This window comes from Rhipicephalus sanguineus, chromosome 4 (assembly GCF_013339695.2).
Source record: "Rhipicephalus sanguineus isolate Rsan-2018 chromosome 4, BIME_Rsan_1.4, whole genome shotgun sequence".
In the NCBI taxonomy this organism is placed as follows: domain Eukaryota; kingdom Metazoa; phylum Arthropoda; class Arachnida; order Ixodida; family Ixodidae; genus Rhipicephalus; species Rhipicephalus sanguineus.
In genome coordinates, this window is record NC_051179.1 from 10020893 (window position 1) to 10044531 (window position 23639).

Here is a 23639-nt window from a genome sequence, read left to right on the forward strand (position 1 = left end):
GCTTTCCTTGGTTACATATGGTTGCACATATCACAAATCTCATTTTATTATTTCATTTCAGCAAGCTAGAAGTTTAGCACATATAGTTTTTAACCTCCTATAGCCTGAATTTTATCGCCTGAAGAAATGCATTCAAATTGCAGATAGAAGAATGTACTCGTATCTAAAATTATTTTGTAGCCATTTTCTACACTGATGTGAGATTTGAAGATACATTAAATAAAAACTGAAATGGGCATCTAGCACTATGTACACAATGCCTTTATGTACACACCATAGAGAAAAAGCTTCTGACATCACAAGTGGACTTTCTCGCATAATGTGACAGTCTACACAACAGGTCGTATTATTGCAGAGATGATAACTTTCATTTATGCACTTGAATGCAGCAGCTGCACGAGTCTTGTGGGTGCATACCCTCGTTGGGAGCACCACGCACAATGCACAAAGCATTTTCGTAGCCAGGGATGGCGATATGACGACACATGATGTCACAATCAGGATTTCTCTTGCTTACGTGCCACACTTGGATTTACGAGCTCAGATTCAGTATCTTGTAAAATAATGACAGCAGGCTAGAAGAGGTTAAGGTTTGTGCCAAACAACTACATTGTCTATAAGGGTGCTATGGAAGTTCATGGAACCCTGAGGTGGCTTCTGAGGGTTTGCTTGCAGAATATATGACTACATCAGGATGCAAATACATAGTTATGCCTCCTATTAGAACCATATCTTTGAATGTCCACAAAAAGACACTGAGCTAGACACCCTGAGCCTTTGCATCTAATAGAATGAAAAATTGATTGTAGTAAAACATTTCTAGCTGCCTGCTCCGCTGAAAAGGTGGAAAGAAAACTGTGCTCTCTGCACTGTGTACAATACGCAATAGTGAAGGAAAAGTGATTTCATAAATCAGGATTGCAAATAATGTGAAGAACTGGCTTGTTTTGACACATTGATGATACTTACTTTTGAATATAATTTTCATAGATATTGCCAGTTTTTCTTTTTTGTTTTACCTTGCAAGAATTCTTTTAATGACTGCCCTGGGCAGATTGCACAAATCTGTCGCTTCAGGTGAATTATCTGAACATGCCGACGTTTCTTCCAGAAATCACATGACCATTTAGGTAATTACCAATGTTATGTGCACTATTTCATTACTTAACAAGCTACTTCAGACCACTTATTACAGTAGAAGAAATGAATAATGAATTCATGTCAATTTAGCTCATACGCTGTTCACTATTTTCGCGTATTTTCCCCTAAATGATGCGACAGTATGTATTGGTCGCACACTTTGTGTGGCTCCTAAAAACCTCCCTCACTACCAATGAAAAAAAAGAATGGAATCTCAGCATCTGTAAATAATTATGGCTTCGTCACTGCTAGATTTCAGTCCTAAAAAGAATAACGAAGAATGCAATTACTAAAGCTTCCTTTGTCAGACATTGCCCTTCGTGATTAGCAAAAATACCAACTTCCTCTTTCATGCAGCCACCCTGAAGTTGAAGAATCTATCATAGATTGTATCTTAAAAACCTGCTCTAATGATATGGTGGTCAAGATTAACCCGAAGAAAAAAAAAGCCACATCAGGGCCCCATTGTGCAGGTGGGTAGCGATGATGCCCATTAAAAAGAGGGGGAGAGTAGTAGGAAAGGAGGAGGTTACCATTCTGAGGGGAAACCAGCAATCCAGGAGGTCATAAGGCTGAACAAGGCAGGACAGAAGAGAGAGAGAGAGCAAGGAACGCTATGCAAGCATGCTGGAAAGGAGCTGTGCTAACATGGCAACACACTGGTCAAGTACAACACACAGCTTTGCTACAAGAATTCACAAGCTTCACGTGCAGCATCAACCATGTTAATACAGACTACATATATCTTCTGGCTCATTAGCTTCGCTCTCCACGATGTTACTGCAATGTCAAGCACAGATGTGTTTAAGAAGCTTCTAGGCATCTCGGTAAGCAATTCAGTAACAAAGACAAGCTACTTAATGTTAATAGAAGAGAGAACATAAGCACGATGAGTTATAAAAATATGAAATAAAAAAATGAGGATTGGATCAAGGGGCCCGTCCCTTTGTTAGACATAACCTAACGAAGCCGAGATAATGTTATTAAAGGGCCTCTAAACCACCTCCGATATTTTTTTCAAACATTTCAAGTAAACACGCGCATTGTGGGCAGAATGCCGTCACGATCAACGATGCCACACGTGGCAGCACTACAAGCCGCGGGCGCGTCACAAATTCCAAGAAACAATTTCTTCTCCACTCCGGGCCCTTCCGGTCTGCCTAGTGACGTGTGTGACGTCAGTGTGTTGAATCTGTGACGCGGTATGCAGGCGATGCTGCGATTAATCGAACAAGAATCTACGACTTCCAGTTAGTCTGCAAGCAGCTGCCCGTGCCTCTTGCTGTTCTTCGTCGTGTTGCCCACATGTGCGTGCTTGCGAATCGGCAACTGCGGCCCGTAACGCAACTGTAAAATCGCTAGCGTACCAGCACAGTCACGCCTAGCAGTCTGATAAGCCGCGCGGACTGAATCCAACAGTGTTTTGGGATGGCTTTCACACATCAGTGCTTGGCTGCAAGAGCGCCGACTGGAAAAACAAAAAAACGCGACACGTGTCACCGTACGGGACCCTCGAGCATGTTGGCACCAGATCCTTTGAAGGCGTGCGCGCAACACAGGGTCCATACCGGCACAATCCATACGTGCACGGGCCGGCACGGCAACAACAGTGGTTAGCCGAGAAGCACGAAGTTCATGGAGTCGCAGCAACCGGAAGTACCCGCCGTTTCGAAGAGCGTGTCAGCGATGACGGTATGTCACATGAGATTGGGAGGGGCACTCGGCGAAGAGGGCAATGCGGCTTTGGGAGAGGAGACCAGCAGACGAGTGGAGGGTAGCGAAGGAAAGAGTGAAACAAGCGATCACCGCGTTTCATCATCAGACGCGTGTAACTCTGCTATTACGGCACCATTTCGAAAAATTCTCACGGCTACGTGTTCGTTGTAGACTCGTGCACAACTGCCACACCACAATTAAATTTTGACCTCTGGGTGGTTTAGGGGCCCTTTAAGGCAAAAGCCTTACATGACTTATTGAGTCAAGAACTTCTTGAGATTTGTTGAGACCTGACGAAACATCACAAGACCTTGTTCGGTGGTAGCATAAACACAAATGATGCAAAGAAAAACTAAGTAATAAAAGTTGGTCAAAAGTCATGTGATACTCCAGTGCATGTTTGTGTGTCAATGGCGTACTGAAAGTCCAATGACCACAAGGTAACATGACATCATGATGTCACAAATCGCTATATTTTGGGTCGTGATCATGACATAATGATGACGTCATCACACGACATCGTTGCTTGGTCAAAGGAGGGCTGATCCTGGAGTCAGCGCAAGACTAGGTTAGGTGCGGAAAACTCTCGGGGGAGGGGGTGATCAATACTCAGACGAAAAAGAACAATGCTAATGTTAATTAAAAGAAACAATCACAAATTCTTGTGCTGACTTGTGCTTTCTTCCTTGGTTTTTTTTTGCTGGCTTGTGGGTTCTTCTTTGGTGAATAGAAGCACCAAAAATGGCTCGTCCACCCAGTTTTACTCTAATGACACCTCATATTAATAAACATTTGTTTACAAATGCAGTGTACCTACATTTTTTTAGTAAAGATGTACATATCATATTGAAATTATATCACATGATATGTTAAGTATATGATATCATACGTCATTGATTTATCAGATATTTAATTAACATGGTCTAATTGCACCTGCATGCATCATGCAGTTTAGGAGCAGAACCAGACACTATTATGTACATACAACTGGAGTGTGTGAATTAAAGCACATACCATTTAGACATATGGTAATACTTTGACTATAATTGTAGGCATTTCATCTACAGCACAAACCTATTTGTGAGAACTTTCAAAGTTGTAATGAGACTGATATTAATTGCACAGTTCTCAGTTAATTCCAATAAAAATGCCACATACAAGTCAACTGCAAATTTTTTTTTTCACGAGTAAGCTTCTGTGGGTTGATTTCAGCATAAAAATGCACTTGAAAGTCTAGCATGTCCTAAACACTTATCCACAAAGCAACCTCATCCTTATTTCTAGGCTTGTGCAAATATTTGAGCCTTTCGAATATTTGAACGACTATTACAGTATTCAAGTTTGCTTCAACACGAATTTAAATTATACCAAATTTCGAAGTTTTTGAAAAGAACTAGTAGCATAGGGGGAGGGGGGGCCTTAGTCACTTAATATGGGGAGGGCAAAGTCTGCCCCATACATTTACTTAGTAAATGGGGGGGGGGGGGGGGCACCTTATCCCAACCTGATGGGGAACCCTGCGCACACCTATAACTACTATAGTCGGATACAACTTTAGAAGGCAGCGGCATTTCCTCCTCAAAGGCGGATGAACACAAGCCTGCACCAAAGGGCGTGCACTCGGGACTGACGTCATGAGCGGGACGACCAGTGGCTCCGCCTTCAGAGGACATCGGCGTGTGCATGTGTGCATGAGCCAGATTATTTATTTAGTCGCGGAGGCAATCGGCTGCCGCGCTTCGGTCGTCTGGGCGGGATCTCTCCTGCCTTCTAAAGTTGTATCCGACTGTAGACATACATAAACCGCATGAAATCCCCTGTAAAGGTGGTTTCACTGCAGTGAAGGGGTGCTATGCAGTGAATACACCTATCCAGGTGAAATCCGCACTGCCACGAAGCCCCACTTCAAGGTTAAATGAACATATTACACCCACGTGGATTCATCATTTTCTAAGTTTAAAAGCTCATTATACCGGTTTACATGCTCTATGTATAGTACATTTTAAAACGTAACATATTTTACAGGTTATCACTTGCATTCTACCAAAAGTCAAATCCTGCTACCATTCAAAGTTGCTTCCACTTCTCTTTGAGCCAAAAAGAATGACAGTTGCACATGCCTTGTTTCAGTTTTAAAATATATTATGCTAGGTTAGTTGGGTCATAACAAATATGCTAATTTTGTTGTTTTTTTGGAATATGTGATATATACTATTCAAATTTGACTCAAAATTATTCAACCAAATCCCTATCCGCTTTGAATTTGCTTCGAACCTAAAATTTACTATTTGCACAAGCCTACTTATTTCTCCTTTTCCTTATCGTTTTTGTGATGTGCTTTATAAACAATTTCGGGCATTAATAAAAAACAGAAATGATAAGGAAAACGAGACACAAGTATGAGGGTGGTTTGTGAACACAGGCCTTAGTAGTAATACCAGGCCCCGGAAACTGAGCGCCAGTTTTGGTTTCAACAAACATGCGCGCTCGCAGCAGTTGCCGGGCATCCAAAGGTCTGGTTGAATGAAGTGAGGTTGATGTGGATATTCGCATTTATTCTCTTTCACGAGTTTTCACAAATAAAGAAATTTAATTGAACTGTAGAGCACTCTTCTTTTGTACTTGTATTTGCCTTTTTTATTTCTTATTTTGTGAATTTTAAATCGAGCGAAGCGTGGGAACTGGTTGACTTATGTTTGTAGCGCTTGCCTCCGCTCACCCTTGCCACTCGCTCAGCAACATCACAAGTTCTATCGCACTCTGTTATCTTGCTCGGGTGACATACCAAGCATGTACCAAATATGAATACGAGAAAGATAAGACATTGGATGGGGCGTGCAGCGAACGGAAGCCGCAGGGAGTCACGTCGAGGAGGCCAACCGAATACGAAGAGGGCTAAATCAGGGCATCACAAGTTTTGCACAGCTCTGTGGTGTGTTAACCCAGAGATTTCCAGTTACGCGAAGGTTTTAAGGTGTCCTAGTGACAACGGGTGAGCACAAGTATTTGGGTTCATTATTAGAGCAGGTATTCATTTTGCATGAGTACATGAGTAAATACAGTTCTTTGCAAGCCTGACTGGACTGACATAAGCGCAGTGTCGCTAGACTAATTCGCCATGACGACAGGCTGCCTGTTGCCAGCAAAATACGTTTAATGAAAGGCTTGAATGCGTGTTGGCACGGCGACACAGTTTGTTGATCTTTTACTTTTGCCAAATAGTTCAATTGATGTGAAGCCTATGATTGGCCTCGAGATCTTGGAGTGGCGCCCTGTCGCATGTGACGTCAGAGCGAGGACTCCGCTCTCAACCGCGCTGCAGCAGCCGCTGCTCCTGTATGCGGATTGTCTGCTTCAGGCGGGAACATTGTCGAACGAACAGCCTCGCGATGGTCAACTAACGCCTACAACGAATGTTTTCGAGTGTAATCTTGAACTTGTTTTAGTTGCGGCCCAATCGGCAGGGCCAAGAAATCCCCCGGATGGCCGACGAGTGCGCCAATGCCACCGACCGCATTGCTGGTAAGAAAGTGAAACCATGTGTGAGTGTTCTCGCTCGTTATCGTGTTTCCGCCGTACGATACTAATTAGTTTTGGTGTTTCTTTCGATATTTCAGTAAGCGTGCTGTTCTCCAGCATCTACAAGTATGTAGATAAAGCTTGTGAAAGGTCGCGGTGCCTCATCGAGGGTGAGGCGGTGTACGACGCAGGCCACGTTGTTGAATGCGTGGTCAAGGCCGTCAACGGAGATCGCATCACCGTCGCAGCTCTCGTCCTGCAAACAAGTGGACAAGTGCCGCCTTGTTGCACACCCACCTGCTGATGACCATGATCGCAGTTTGTCCCGTAATGTTGGTTCAGTGAGAACGATATTACGTCGTAGTTCATAATATTAATACCTCACAGGGCCGTCGCATGGGTATTAGAATATAACAAATAGTTAATCGCTGATTATACCACGCACAGGACCACAGAGATTAACGTGGCAAAGGCAAGCTGGGTCCAGTTTCACGCCACGCAGCCTAACGAAAAGCTTAAAAAGCTTCTATTTTAAAAAAAGTGTCTGCACTGCCTCAGGTGAAAACTTTTAGAGAATGTACACTACACAGCAGCAACAGGTTTCGCTTATGACTTTATGATAAACACTCTGCTAGGCGCGCGCTTGCCTTTATAAGTAAAATACGTATGTACACCATCCAAATGCAGCCGTAGTCTCAGATATCCTGCGCCGCTCAGCTGAGCTCACGAGGCGCGCTTACGTGCGAGGCGATTCGGAGGCCGCGTCGTCGGCTCCTTGTCTAGGGGCCTTCGCGGCAGGTTGTGGGACGGCACCGCACCTGGTGTAAGTTGCCTATGCTTATAGCTTGCGTGCAATAAACAGCTTAAGTATTGGCGAGGCGATTAAACGCGGTCACAAGCTTACCTAAGAGTGGCGCGTATGGTGGGTAGCAGAAGTCATTGTCCACGAAGTGATTGCTGCACAAGGTCGATGAAGGCGTGGGGCGCATTCCCATTCTTAGCTTGACGATCCACTCCTTCTTCAGCTTCGGGTCCTTAGAGTAGTTGTGAAAGCTAACGCCTTTTTCACGAGCGGACGAACTACACTGAGGCACAGAGCAGTACTTCATTGCGCAGCAGTCGCCGCGGAGACAAGCGGCCGCAGTTCTAAGAAACAAAGAGCTGTAGTTCTAAATGAATGTTAAAAGCAGTCCCGTGGTTGTTCGAACAGTGTCAGTAGCCACCATACGCAAGATAACAATTGAACTGCTTTTTTGTTGAGATTTACCACAACGGTGGTTTCAACAAGGCGCTGGGCCTACGTAGCAGACAAAAGCGCGCAAATCCCCACTCTGACGTCATACAGGCGCCGTTCGCAGCGCCGCCATCGGTCGCACACCAGGCCAATAGGCTCCTTCCTGTTCGCGGAAATGCATGTACTCAGTTTGATACTTTGTGGGCTTTTCCTTCTAATACTGCTGTCACTGAAATACATGTAATGGGCTCACTGATGCTTTGAGAAATCGTTTAGGAGGGAATGTCGCTGGAGCCAACCTTTCGACAAGTGGTCTTTTCTTCGTCAAGGCAATGCTGCTGCCCTGACAAAGATAAGTCAACTTGTCGAAACATTGCCTCCAGCGGCATTCCCATTTCAACGATTTCTCATCGCTTGATGCCTCCATCTTCCCCTGAACTCTATCTTGTCTGGGACTCAAGTTCTGTAAAAAAATATGTGCGCAGTCATAAGAAACGTGACTGAGTCAAGCACGACGTCGCCTGCTCGTGATTCTTAATAATTTAAGAATCACGAGCAGGCCACGTCATGCTTGACTTAACATTGGTTCGGATACTCTGGGTTCAATGTTTGCTCGTTATGTGCATATTTCAGTTGTGAATTAAAGCTGCTTTTGCAGATTGACGCTTTCACACTACCTGTATGTCTCTGTTTTTTAGTACTACAAAACATGTGATTAAAAAAATAAGATTTATATTTTACTTGTGTTGATAGAGTTTTGTCTTACTGAGAAATCGGTCAGCTTTAGTTGTCCACTTCACAACACACAAACAAAATTTTAAAAATGGTTAACTAAATTTAACGAATGGCCACGTCGCCCGAGCAGCCAGCAGACCTGCAAGATAGCACAAACACATTCCGCTTGCATGCGGAGAGGGAAAGGAGGGCCCCTCCTCCTCTCGGTTTTGCGCAATTTCCCTCTATTTGCTGACCTCACCAGTGACGTCATGAAAGAAATGTTTTGCTTGTGAATTATTTCTAGTAGATACCCGGCAGCCGCCAGTGGTAGAAGCGGCGCTGCCGCAGCATATCAGCGTGCGAGAGCGCGTCCATGGGAGGTATAGGGAGTTTCCGCCCTCTGGTAATACAGCATTGTGTGTTTCACAATGTAACACGCTTTTCGCCTGTTGAAGAATTTGTATACATTTTCATGCCAGTGTGCAGAAGAAAAAAAAATTAGTTACTTTAAAGAGAAAAAGTCATCAGAAATGTCACGTGTAGAAAATGCAGAGCAAAAAAAAGACAGTTACATATTTTTCAAATAAATTTTCTTCAATAGTACAAGAAAGACTACATAAACTTCTAAAAGTGTAATAACACACATACTATGTACAGAAAAATATACAGCTAGCGAACCTTCTATCTTTTCATGCTGTGATTCGAACTACACCCGTGTACCTTGATGAGGTGAGGCAGTAAAATTTGCGATAACCAGAGCACATGCACAAAGCCCAGATCAATGGCAGCAACACCATTGACGAGGCTGTCCTACAAGACATTCATGCTCCTGTGTTTGTATCAATTCACTATTGCCTCTTTGAAACTTTTGACTGATTCAATGTTCTCTGACTGTAACTAGCATTTTATCCAAAAGTATTTTACAAACGCTAGCCAAATAGTTGTTTCATGTGCTACAATTCACTTCACTAGTGTCCTGCTCTATGTCCTGTAAAGTCTCTGTGAGGATGTCAATAGACAGGTACAAAGGATTTCAAATTTTCCCTTCGTGAGAGCTGACAACAGCCGAGATCATTCGTGAGGAAGTATTGTCATCCAAGCATTTCTCAATTTGTCTTTTATATATGGCCTCCTGTGCCACTTGCTCGGCACATACCCAAAAGGAATTCTGCTTAAACTGGTCTACAGCTTGTAAAACATGATTTTCTGTGGGCAAGTATGTCAATGTTTCCAGCAGTGTATAATTTTTATGTCTGCTCATGAGCAAAAAATATTAAATTTTAATAATTAAAGCAATGCAGATAGACTGAACTTAAAAACGAAAAGAGTGAAGGAACGAGATGGTTTCAGTCTATCTCATAAAGCAGCATCCTGCTGGCTTGTGTGGGCGTGCTCTTACTTTACCACATTGGCCAACTGTTGCTCAGGTGTTGATTTAATAGATTATGTAATCTACTGATCAAAACCAAGATTGTGACTGTGGCCGTGAGGAACCACACAGTGACGGTTCTTGATTATTCATAGTGTTAAGCACGGAACTGATACACCAACAAGGCCAATAATCTACGCTTGCTAAGGCTCTTGATTAATTTTCAGAATATTCGGTTGCTTCATATTTAGTGAAGCAAACCTTAAAGGGGTCATGAACCTCCCCTCGGGCTTTGAGAAAACACATCCTGCAGATTGCAGACACTGCTATGAACATTTCAACCAAATCTTGCAGTCGTGAGCGGCAAGAAGAGTGTATACAAGCGGAGCGCAAAGTTGCCAGTTTCTCCGGTGCCCCCTTTTCATACAGTGGCCCGTCCTTACTCTCTTCGCAGCTGCAGCCGCCCACTGTGTGATGTCGGACAGTGGGTAGCATGCTTTTGGCCAATAGCCGGCGTATATCGCATCCGGCGTTTAGGATCAGATGCACTTTTCACCACGGTGTGCCACCACGTGATAGCACTGTGCTCTATAGGCTGCTAGATTTTCCAGTGAGTCGCACTAACACACATGATTCGCAAGAGGATCGATTTGTGAGGCAATAAACTTTGTCAGTGAGGTCATTTGATGGTTACTTGGCAAAGTGGTTAAGAGGTCATCCAGGCTAATGTCTAAGCTTTTCTATCGTAAGAGATGTTTCTCTCTCTCTGCCCACATGAATGTTTTTACATTCTGCCTTTCTATTGAAGCGTGACTGCAATGGCACGGCCGCTACATAAAAAAACAGGTGCGGCTGCTGTTTTTGGCGAGGACGCCACTGCTCCGATACGCAAGGCAGATGCCGGTTCATGCTACAATGTGGTCACCTCATGATAAGCGTGTTTGTGTGCTTTTTCGTGTGCTTTCTCGTGTGTGTGAGCAGCTTGCCTCATGTTTCCTGTGCTTGAGTACAGTTTTTTGGTGTGCGCGTGCGTGGCAGACGGTTTTTTTCAGGCGATGTGATGCCATGAAGCTGTTCTGTGCTGCTGTGCAACTCGAACGTGAGAAGAGACACTACTGTGAAGTACCACGAATTCCCCTGCAATCTACAGTGTTGGGAAGCGTGCCTGAAGAATATTTCTCGCCAAGGACAGCAGGGGAAAGGAAGCAAGGGGGAGACAAGTGACAAGTCACTGGTATGTGCATTACATTTAACTGATATGACTACTAAAAGAGCATGAAGATTAGGCTTATGCTTCTGACTGCCGGCGAATAAATCCAGCTGATGATGCAATAGTTTGGGCAGGTGATTGTAAAAGCTCAGGAGAAAGACCCAGATCAAATGCTCCTTGTACCCTGGGAAAGACGAGATCGAAGTGCTCGTTCCACAGTCGGCCTCAGAATCATGCACAGAACGTAGCTTTCCTGTAGATCAGGCCTGCCAGACCATATTAGATCTTGCACATTTCTTGGAACACTCAAAGAAAGCAGTGAACAGATTGAAAAAGAAAGTTGCTCGTCAAGGAGAACAGTCGAAAAAATTGCAGGCCGATCGAGATGAAATGAAGGAATACCTCATAACTCACAGTTATTTGTAATAGAGCACTTCTTTTCATTTCAGGTGAGTCAAGCAGGCAGCCATTATGGGGAATATTGAGGCCCACTCTACAAAAGATCGGGCCAAACTGTTCACACATATGGTGTAATTGGCACTTCTAATAACGACTTCAGTATTCAACCTGTAATGTGCAACTATAAAATGCGTCATTTACAGCTTTATTAGAATCACTGCCGCGCGTACCAATGCGTCAGTGGAAGCACTTCTCCATGAACGGCTGTCCGGAGCAGTGGCGGGCGTGAGGAGAACTAGGCCTGAGATGCTGTTTCTGCGCCACACAGCAGGCCGTACCTGTTTTTTTATGTAGCGGCTGTGGCAATGGGCAAGAATTTAACTTACAACCTCACTTTTTATCAGCAGAATGTTGTCACTGTTGCTCAAAGCTAAAGTGGCAAATGCACTTCCACTCAGCAGTTGGTGCTCTCTGGTTTATAAGTGGCCGAAAGCTAGTGTATCATGATAACAAGGAATTTAATAAGCGTTGCAGTAAAACTGAAAGACAAGCGAGCTGGAAATTATCCATTCTTGGGCAGCGTACAAGCAGACAATACACAAGAACTCAAGCAGGACATGTGTTAGTCTAACAACTGAAATAATTATTTGCAGGAAAGTAATATATGCAGTAAACGTTGGAGTGGATTGCACGCAGATACACACACATACCTACGAGCGATCCATGAACACAATCTCTTCATTAGTTATTGAAACCGATGGCTGACTTATGCAAATGTTTTCGCTCTTAGCAAGGTGATAAGCCTCAGTGATCTCCTGCTTTCTCTGAGAATGCAGGAGATCATTGAAGCAGCGCTTGTCACGTTTATTTTTTTTTATCTGTCCATGTTTGTGAGCTGCCCAAGAATTGAAAGTGTTGTACATTTAGGTAGGAGATAATTTTTCTTAAACAGTTATGCAAGGTTAGCAAGTCAAATGGTAAAGGGCTCATTCATAAGCAGCTACTGAATTCAAGCGATGATGATGCATGCAACAAAAACAAAGTTTTGTGCTTACTGTCCAGGTACATCAACCATAGGGCATGGACAAGGCTGGCAATCACTTGATGTACCTCGCCTTGCATCACCATAGAAACCCCGCTTGCACATTTCACAGCTTGGACCATCCGTGTTGTGCTGACAATTCTGCAGCGAAATCAGTGCACATGAGCATAAAATGGAAGCCTTCTAGTAAGAAATAGCCCAGTTAATTAATACAGACAGTTAAACCACTTTGAACATCATTAACATTAAAAAAATGTTGTGTTCAATGCTTTAGGAAACATTTTGAAGTGTTTAGTTTCCATTTGTTGTGTAGAAAGAACAGGTAAGGCAATCAGTTTTTGCATGCAGTGCCTGTAGCCAGTTCAGACTCCAAGTGTGCATATGTGATATTTACTGCATGAGCATTGACAGTGAGTTTCGCACAATGTGCCTTACATATTTGTGCCCGTCTTATGGTACAGAGGGTCCACAACTTTCTGAACGATTTCCAAGAAGTGATCTAAATAAAGTAATTGGACTAGGGAGACCAAAATTTGCATAGATATGATGTACAGTGCAGACAGACTGGCAATGCTTTCAAAAGTCAGCTGGGATATTCAGGATAAACACGAGAGCGCACTTTTGATTAGTAAACAGTTTCTACACATTGAGGAATAAAATTATGCAGCGGAAACTCATGCCACACATAGTTGAATAAGTGTCTATGTCTGATGCCAATCATTAGAAACGCTTCACAGAATTAAAGGTGTCAACAGAAATAGTTGTGACATAGGCACTGGTAGGCCTGAAAGTTGGTGCAATATGTGAGGAGAGAATGAGAAGTCAATGACTAAGAACAAAACAGTGTGGTCTGGCACGATGATTTCATGTATGACATCAGTGATTCAGATAAAAATAGCACAGTGAAGGCGGTGGAGAGTGGTGTCATTTGAGAATCATCACATTGCTAATTATGTAATTAATAGAGCTGTGCGAATAGCAAAATTTTGGGTGCGAAGCAAATTCGAATAATAAAGATTGAGTGCGAATCAAATCGAATAATTTTCGAATAATTTTCGAATATTTCTCAAACATTTTTCGAATACTTCGAAGTGAAATTACAGAAAAAGTTGCAGAGAATCCCTAAGTATGTTCTTATGAGATAGCAACATGAAAGTGTTTCTTTTTGCTAGGTTGATGAAGCGCTGGCGGGGTGGTGTTTCATAGTTGTCTTATCAAGAATGAGGAAATGTAGAGGCTGAATCGTATTTATGTACATGATTTGGTGCAACCAAAGTGTTGCCGACAACACTTTACACGTGACAGGCAAAGATGCCATTTTCTCAGCCTCTCCTCTTTCAACTTCTGTGGAAGCCCAACTGATGTGGTGGACAAGGGTGTGCTCCCTTCAAGTCCGGAGTTCCAAATCTGCCTCCTAGACGTCGATATACAAGAACGTCTGAAATTTTGGATGCTAAAAAGCTTCGGCGTCCGATTTTTCGGACTTCCTGCCCAAATTTCAGGACCAAAACAGCATTAATTGAGCCCCCACCTCTGCCACATCTTTCATCTCCATGTTGGAACCAGCGTTTTCTTGAGTTAATACATTTGCGACCGTAGCGGAGCTTGAAAAGCAGCTTTGCCGCAATACGGAGGTGTGATGAGGTGAAGCGTATTGAACATCTAGGGACCACTTCCAATCAGACGTTGACTGTCTCTTGGCCAAGTTCGACCGTAACGGAGCTTGGAAGGCAGCTTTGCCGCAATACGGGGGTGTGATGAGGTGAAGCATATTGAAAATTAGGGACCACTTCCAATCGGACGTTGACTGTCTTTTGACCAAGTTCGACCGTAACGGAGCTTGAAAGGTAGCTTTGCCGCAATACGGGGGTGTAATGAGGTGAAGCATAGTAAAAAAAAATCAAGGGACCACTTTTAATTGGACGTTGTGTCTTGGCTAAGTTCGACCTTAACGGAGCTTGAAAGGCAGCTTTGCCGCAATACGAGAGTGTAATGAGGTGAAGCATATTAAAAATCTGAAGGGGTCACTTTCAATCGGACGTTGACTGTATTTGTTTTTGGGAAGTTCGAATAGTTCGAATAGTAAAATTCCAGTGCGAATCGAATCGAATAGCAAACAATATTCGAAAAATATTCGAAATTTCGAATATTCGCACACCCCTAGTAATTAAGTGAGCAATTAAAACAACACAAAAGGACTACAGAAATGAAAAACTAGAAAAATGATACTAAATTTTCCCCCATGATAAGTACACAAAATATGCAACATTTGCACTGCAGTAACCACCACTGTGCCACCGGTGCATGAGATTTAACAGCTGACATAGCATATTTGATATGTGTTTTACAAGCCTTAAAAGTTGCACAGTTGAGCTTCCTGTACTGTAAAAATTACCTGTCTTCAATGAATAATTTGTGAAACCACATTGCAAGAACATTCACTTGATTGACAGAGTGAACTAGAAGAGTCAGTGAGGGTGGGCAGTTTCGAGCATGTAGGCTTTATTATGGTGCAAAGATGAAAAATTTGTGAACATGGGGCGTTGCTGGAGCCAATGTTTTGACAAGCGTTCATGTCTTCATCAAAGCTGCAACTGCCCACCTTAGCATGTGTACAAGGCAGGTGGTTGCAGCCCCGAAGAAGACAAGACTGCTTGTCGAAACGTTGGCTCCAGTGACACCCCGTGTTCACAAATTTTTTATCTCTTCAAGCTTGCATCTTCCTGTGAACTTCTGCCTATTATGATGCAATATATGACAATGAAGTAACCACGTCTAACAGCACTACCTACTGAGCACCTGCTTTGTTGCATGATCACGACTATAGATGTAATCTGCGATCCGCCTCTATTGTCACATGGTTGTGACAATGAAAAAGGCACAAATCGGACTGTTAAAGATGAAGCTTTTTACTGGGCAAACTTGTACCCAGGAAATCAAGTAATACTCACTGTACAAGCGAACAAAAGGCAAGGCAACTCAACAACAGCCCGAGTACAGTTGTCAATCATTAAATAATCTGACGGTCCGCAGAACACATAGGGTTTTATACATGCCTCATTGAACCTCCCAGCGTTATCACTGGTGCTTGCATTAGCTCTAGAATAGACTCGACTACTCATGACGTGCACGTAATCTTAAAAGAACAGTCTGAAACAACTGCGAAGTCCCAAACATTGAGGCATGGCTTGCACCGAGCGGTGGTTACACGTGTGGCTCATTCACACCTGCGACTAGCACCGGTTGCACGACCATTTGCGACTGCAAGTCAAAAAGAGGCTCAAAGCGACCGATTTTCACACCTGCGTGGGACCTATATATGTCGCCACATAGAATTCAAGTCTGCTCGTATATAGCTCGCATTGCCATTGCCCCGTAAAATAAGGTGACGTCCTGTTCCTGCGCATGTGATTGGCTCAAAGCTTTGCGACTGCAGTCGTGCGACTGAAAAATCGAGCAGCGAGTGACTGAGCCAAAGCAGTCGCTTTGCGACCAAAACAGCCATTTGTGACCATTTGCAACCAGTCACTTTGCGACTAAGTCGTGCGACCGTTGCTAGTCGCCGGTGTGAACGAGCCTTAACAATGCGTTCACATACAAATGCAAAAAAAATCACATGTGCCAATATGTGCTGTGCAATCCATGCATGTGTCATTACAGAGACAATGTGCCTCCAGCATCTGTTACCAGCTGTCGCACTGAAGACATTCAGTTTGGTAAGTATGTATGTCATGCTTCTTCAGTAGATTTTAGTATGCCACCTTTCTGTCCGTATAAGAGTAGAAAAATAAAACTTTGTGGCACCCTTGAAAGCTTTAGCATGCTGTATAGGGCTTGTAATGGCCTTCCGCCAGTATGTCGGCATTGCTTGTGCAAAGCGCCACTGACAACAACTGAAATGCTGTATCATATTCACATTGTAAGCCTAACACTGTTTTGCAATTACTAGTTCTCTGAGAAAAGTTAATATGAAGTGCATATAAAATGCATACACTGTCAGAGAGATTTGTCCACTTCCATTTTCCAAAATCCTGAATATATTCAGTCAAAACTAGTCAAGAAAATCTACATTTTAAGACTTTATAACCTGGTCAGAACAACTTTGGTAGTTGAGTAACATAGCAACTCGCCCAGCTTTCGACGCTTGTTATGGCATCTGTACCAAGAATACTGAGGCATCCATATTGATGCTGACGCCAATGCCTATGGCAACTTGCAGTAATGATGGTTAAATTTCACTTGCAGGGTCCACATAATTGCTATTGTAATAAAAATATGAGTGGTCCACATGTTCTTAGTGTAATGCTGATACGGGTGCAAAACAAAAGGTATTTATGGCTATGGTTATAACCTTGAAGACAAACAATTCTACTGCACCGCTCAAAAACCAAGAACTACGTACCATGCAACACTGAAAGTGTAGCAGATAAGAATAGCAGGCAGACAAATTTAATGCTTTACCAGACAGCGACCAGTCTGTTGGTCACAGGAATTTGAGTGGCCATTGCAGTTGCAAGGAAGCACACCTTGAACACACTCTCCCAAGTAGGGTCCCAGACCGCCGTCTGATGTAGCCAGGTGCACAGTTCTACAGAATGAAATGCAATACTCATACTCAAAGCATATGACATTAGCAAAAAACACTAGACCTGCACAGAACTTGCAGCACAGTCACAGTGAAAGCTGGAAGAGTGGCCTTTCTAGAGCCCATTGTAGACTCTGTAGGGGCAACTAACACAAGTACACTTGCAAGGTACCCACTAGCGCCATGAGTCAACATAATTTTTGTGAAGTAGGGAAGCACCCACTATGCCATTATTCGTCATTCTGCGGAGAAGCGAGATACCCGCTACACATCTGTAAGGTATTATGTAGACTTTGTTGATGCTATGGCTGATGATGAAGAATAATGGCTGAGCCCTTTGTAATGGGTTGGAAACATTAGACAACCCACTTGTAATGCCATTCATATTGTGTGATTCCTGGTTGTTATTTTACTTTTCTACCAAGCTATATTACATATGTTAACGTGATTCCTTGCCCAACATGACGCCTGTACATAGGTCGGCAAAAAATGTGGAGCTCACTCAGACTTGCTCATGAAATACATTTTGCCCTTAGGGCTCACTTGGACTCGGACTCACAAAAACTCATCAACCGTGCTCACTCAGACTCACTAAAATTTTTCTTGACCGGACTCACTCGGACTCAAACTCACCAGTATATTACTCACTTGGACTCACTCAGACTCAAACTCATGGCTCGATCTGAGCCAGAGTGAGTATGAGTGAATCGACTCATGAATGAGTTTGCCGACCTATACGCCTGTATGGGGCCTTTTTGCAAACACACAATCACTAGCGTGGCTCTGTGGTAGAATACGTGACTGCCATGCAAAGGGGCCTGGGTTCAAATCAAACTTCTATGGGTGGTTTGCAGTATAGATTATCAGAACAAGGAGTAGCCCAGATGCTGAAACAAATGAGCGCTAAGAAACGGGGACAGCAGGCTGTTTTCTTTGATGGCTTGTTTGGCCTCAATGGTGCTTGCTTCCTTTTGGGTTGTCGATGCTTTGGCTTTAGTGAATTCGCACATGTGTCACTGTATGCATGTTTAATGCAAGAGTCAGGTGTTGCTAAAATCTTGTACTATTTCTACTGCTTTGGGTGCTAGGCAGGCATGAGTCTGCATTGGTGCATGGCCATGATGTGGTGTTTATGGTGAGGTCTTGACACCTTTGCTATCAGGTGGATGCATCACGAAAGTTATCACTAGAGGCCGGATTTTTAGGCATTAAAAAAGCTTGCTTTAGGCATCAAAAATAGGCAGGCAAAAATGTTTTAGGCCTCCAATATCGCAAATATAGGCACAATACACTTTCACATAAATGCAAATAATTTAGAACTGAGGACCTGCCGTGACCTCTATCTATGACCGGAAAGCAAAAATTTTATTGCTTAAGATGGCACAAAGGTGTCAACAGTTGAACATAGCCGTGCAATTGGGCTTTATCCTGCATGGTTTGCAGAACACGGTCTCTGCGAACCGTGTGGGACGAAAGCCCAACAACGCACTCCTGGGTGTCCTTTTGATAGTATCACTGAGAACAGCAGAGCAGGAGCAGACAGCCAGATCGCTAAAAGACCAGAAGGGAGGGATTCCTCCTATTGGCTGGGTTCAATTCCTCCCCCCCCCCCCTCCCTAAACTTCTCAGTTTCGCGTGTGTGTATATACACGCACACATACGAATGCATGCATGCACGAACATACATAAAGTGTGGTCGAACCCCCTCTCCCCAAAAATTTCTGGCTACGCTACTGCAGTGAAAAAGTAAATTACAAACAAAACAAAAGTTGCGCGCACATCACATTTTCCTTTCTTTTTTGTTCTTCACTCTTCGCTGATGGCTCTCCGCGGTTTCGCATTCACCAACAGCTCGCGCCATGTCAGTGCGGCGGCGAATGCTCGCCAGCGTGTCCCACTTCACCGCTGCCAGCAGTTGTTTCCTAGAGTTGGTTGAACTAGAGGACTAGGTTGAGCCCCATAGTTCCGAACAGTCAATGTTACGTGGTAACATGAATAACGGTCTCAAACAGCACCCGGGAGCGAAACTTGAGGCTGAATAGTGTTCATATAAGCGCCAATTTTGCCAATAAGCATTTATAGGCATTTGTGAGCATTTAGGCACGAATGCCAAAAATAGGCATTTTCAGGCACTATAAAAACACTATAAAAGCCCTTCTTAACCTCTAATTGATGCTCATACATCAAAATGACGTGATAGGAGCGCAAGGAACAAAATAGGCATTTGCCTAAAATCCGGTCTCTAGTTATCACCCTTGCTGGTTGCGGTTATAAATTTTCATCTTTTTTCAATAAATCTCAGTTGAAAGTTGACCACCTGTCCTGTGTGCCTCTTGTTTATGTCCCAGTTTCTTAGCGCTTATTTGTTTTGCATCAAGTATGAACCAACTTGCCCAAACATATGTCTTGCTAAGTAGTCCAGAAAGTATGACATTAACATGACACTGAAAAACCTCTTGAGGCAATTTGCAGTATAGAATATCGAACAAGGAATATCCTAGAAAGTATTTAAAAGAAATTTAGCTTTTGATGAAATAAAACAGCCTTTAGCTCAAGTAAATTTCATGTTTCCACATAGTAAAATACCTCTAAGTTGTCATGCCAGCATATGAAAACATTACAGGTAACTTTTGCTCATTTATGATACTCTAGAGAATTGCGGTTCATCTATAAATGTGGGACATGATGGCTTTGAGTATTCATTAGGAACAATTGAAATCTCACCCATTTCAATGCCATACCCAGATTACAATGGAATATTACCTCACAAGAATTCCCCGTGTAGCCTGTCGGACAAGAGCACTGCTCCACAGAAGCAGCAGGAGGATTTTTGGGACTGGAATAAGAAGCTGAATCCATCTCAAGGCCATGAATGCTGAAAAAAAAAGGCAAGGGATCTTCACCAGTGCTAAGCTACTGCCTTTCAAGATGCACCACCAAGCCCACATCGCTACACTCGTTTGCACAAAAGAATGTAACGACATATGATCACATACCTTGACTCTGCTAATTCACTATCAAAGCTGGCTCGAATAAAAATGCCTTCGACATTCTGCAGAACAAGCATGATGTCTTCCCTGGTGGCTGTGTCAGGGCTGCCAATGGCACTGTGCCGAGCATCCTTGTGCCATTCGCCCTAGAAACACAAACAAGCCAACCAGTTAATTAAAAGTGCCACTACAAACAGCATAGTTTTGATCTAGCCCCCTTGTGGATAAAAAGAAATTATGTACTGAATGTGTGAAACTTCACAAGGTGGGTACTGCCAGCTGAAGTCTGCTGCTAGCACTATAAAATAACCTGTCACATTCTCAGCTTAGCGTGTGTCCTATACACATGCTAAGGAAAGCAGTTGCCGTCTTGAAGAAGACAAGACCGCTTGTCGAAACATTGGCTCCAGCGACACCCCATGTTCACAAATTTTTCATCTCTTCAAGCATCCATCTTCCCCTGAACATCTGGCTTTTTTAAATTCAGAGCTTAGTAAAATTACAGTAGAATACAGCACGAGCGCCGACCTCAATACTTCGAAATATTCGATGTAAGCAAATTATATTAGTCTCTCGACTTATTTCAGCAGGAGGCAATGTACTACACCTTCGTGGCAGTTTGTTAGTATGCCACTGTGAGTAGATTTTTGAATAGCGCAACTAGGAAAACAAACGAGAAATAAGGCAGATTCTAGCGTTCTGTCTTCTTTAACCAGAGTAATGTAATTTGCACTGCATTTCTTATCTTTCACAGTGAATGGGCACTTTCGTTTGCAAACTGCACATGGCATCTCTGAAACCATGCAAGTTCACAGGGTTGACATCTTTTCACCATGCAACTCATGTCAGCATATGCATACTAGTGTAAGTAGTAAGTTTCCATGTGCAAAGAGTGCTCTGAGTGGTTCATTGCAAAAACAGCTTGCTTCATACTAAGTGATGACGCTCAGTCTTAAATAGAAAAACACTAATAGTGCCACACGACAGCACTGCATTGATTACACCCCATTAGCTCATGTAGGTGGTCATATTACATCTTGACATTTTGATTGTGTGATTTTAAAACAAAATATTGTGTAAAAGACGATTTCACAACATAATACCTTATAGGGTTTCTAGACTATATATTAACCGAGTCTGCCTGCTCTACTAAAGCATAAAATGTAACAAAACTTCCTACTTAATCTCAAGATATGACAATTTTTCAAAGATACCACTAAGCATGACACTATACTGAAGTAAATCAACCTCCTACCTCTGCAAATTGTACTTCGATGGCATTGTCTCTGAGAGGACCATACGACTGCCTCAGAGTGTGATACAATGTGACCCCATTTCCTCTTATGATAATGTCCGCAGCTTGCACAGGTCTTGATGATGCTTGGTACCTGAAGGTGTACTTCAGCTGACCTCCATAGCTGTTGATCTGAAGGAGCAAATAAAAAGCTTTTGACCACATGTTAAGCAATTAAAAAAGCAGAGAAGAAAATTATCATTCGAATGTACAGTTACTTATTGGATCATCTTAGGGGACTAGACAACACACATAATTATACAAGTGAACACGTTTCAAGTATGGTTGAATGTTGTGACATAACAACAATCATCATCGTCTTCATTGTCAGCCTATCTTATGTCTACAGCAGGATGGAGGCCTCTCCCAATGATCTCCAATTCACCCAGTCCTAACAATACACACATTGCGTTTGTCTTATTCTGATAGACATGAGGACTGTTCCAAATAATTTTATGCAAGATACTGGCGGTTGTAGCACAGGAACAGTAGTTCTTTAACAAACACACTAGGTGCGTAATTTTCAGTGGCCAATTAAAAATGGTTTGCTTTAAGGTCACATAGTAATCAGGCATCTAGCTATTTCCTCCTCCTCTCCAAATGCACCACAAAGTGTGTCTATTCCTTGGTATTTGGTGATCGGTAAGTCTTAGTTCGCAATACTCCAGTCCTGGCTACAAACAACACAGAGCTACCTCAAGAGTTATCGTAGATCTTTTCTTTGGCAATTTCGTGCTTGAGATTTCTGTACATTTCCAGTGCTGGTTTCGTAAGCATCCCTATTTTCCCACAAGCCTCTCTCCATTTCTTTAACCTTTTTCTTAACCGATGATTCTTTTCCGCTTGTCTCCCGTTGTTTACTTGACAATTTTCTGGGTTGCTTCCTCCATTTTGTATTGACATTGCTCATGTAGCTGAGAACTTTCCTAGCCCATTGCTCCTCCTCTAAATTGCTCCTCAAATTCTATCTTGCTGCTAGCTTCCCTGCCCTCGAATGATGTCCACCTCGTCACCTTGTACCCCCTTGATTTGGTGTAGTATTCCTGTGAGCTCCCAAAACAAGCCTACCTATGCCGCATTGCTTAATTTCCAACTTTGCTGGTACCCCTGATCTCATGCACAAGACTGCATTGCTGAACGTCGGACAAGGAACCATCACCCCTTTCCAAATCCCTCTCATCATCCCTTTCCAGATCTTAGGGTGGTGCCGCCTGGTGGTGATGTCATGGACGGTCGACTCTCGTGACGGGCCTTTAGGGCTATTTCATAGGTCGACCCCACAGACTCTGTGGTGAATGGAACGTCAGTGACGCTGTATTTGGGTCACATCGTGTGCGTGTGTTTTGTCTGTTGTGTTATATTGACATTCTAATGTGTTGTTTGTCGTGTTACTTTAGCTGTTGGTATAATTAAGCTACCAGGCACAATATTGGCTCGTTATTATCTGTATGATTCAGCTGGCAGGCTTGCCAATGTAAAAGGCGCAAATAAATGCACATGTGTACTGTGTTCGTTTGTTCCTTGAGTGTTAAAGAGATCCCACAAGCATAGGGGAAATTACTTATTTTTACTCTACTGAATAAACAAATGATAAAGGAAGGCCATAAAAGTGGATTAAAAGACAACTGGCTGCAGGATGAAGACAAACTTACAGCCTATGGGATGCAGTACTGAAGTGCCCAAATTATTTTTGATTGACTCTTGTATACACCCGAAGCATGAGAATTTTTTCATTGCATCCCATTAAATGTAGCTGATGGGAATAAAAACCCATGGCCTCATGCACGGCAGCAGAATAATATAGCCACTGGACCCTTTTAGTATGTGGAAAAATGATGTGCTGCTTCATCCCTATGTGTATTAAAGATCAGATGCAATGCAAGCACATCACCACAGACAATGTAATTTAGCTGGTGCCTGCTGGTCCTAAGGATTTGCATTGAACCGTCAGTAGTGTACATTGGGCCTGAAGCAATCGCAAGGCCATAACTAAACATTGCATCAGTGATGTGGCGCAAAGTCCTCCGCAAATAAGCATTTTGTGTTGCCCTTCATATGGAACGTTGTGTACATAATGATCAACACAAACAGACACCTGCCTAAATCAGGCCTATCTAATTTTACAAGTGATCACACACTCTAGCTTATATTGGCCCCTAAGCATACTGTGCACTTACAGCAGCTGCTTAGCTTATCCCCGAACATTTTTGTTGACACTCTCTTAAGAGAGCTCTCCCTCAATGGCAACACTTCTTTTGCAGTGAAACGTACAGTACGGTCCACTGTTAAAGGGAACACTCGAATGAGCACCTGTCATGCTGCTGGCCCCCTAACCGCAAGTGGATGTAGAAACATTGTTTGCGCACAGCACTAGTCGGCCAAAGGAGTCAGAACAGTCAACCACCAGTAGGCTTATGCAAATCT

At 43.1% G+C, this 23639-nt stretch overlaps 1 protein-coding gene across 1 annotated transcript in view; it reads right to left on the reverse strand.

The window, feature by feature from the left end:
* LOC119389360 (basement membrane-specific heparan sulfate proteoglycan core protein-like) overlaps positions 1-23639 on the reverse strand; it is a gene marked incomplete in the record, with an annotated part of 213331 nt that overhangs the window by 75726 nt on the left and 113966 nt on the right. The window contains 6 exon segments of the mRNA XM_049414410.1: positions 12360-12487; positions 16808-16894; positions 16896-16934; positions 19695-19806; positions 19928-20067; positions 21177-21347. Of these exon segments, the coding sequence (XP_049270367.1) occupies positions 12360-12487; positions 16808-16894; positions 16896-16934; positions 19695-19806; positions 19928-20067; positions 21177-21347 (677 nt within the window).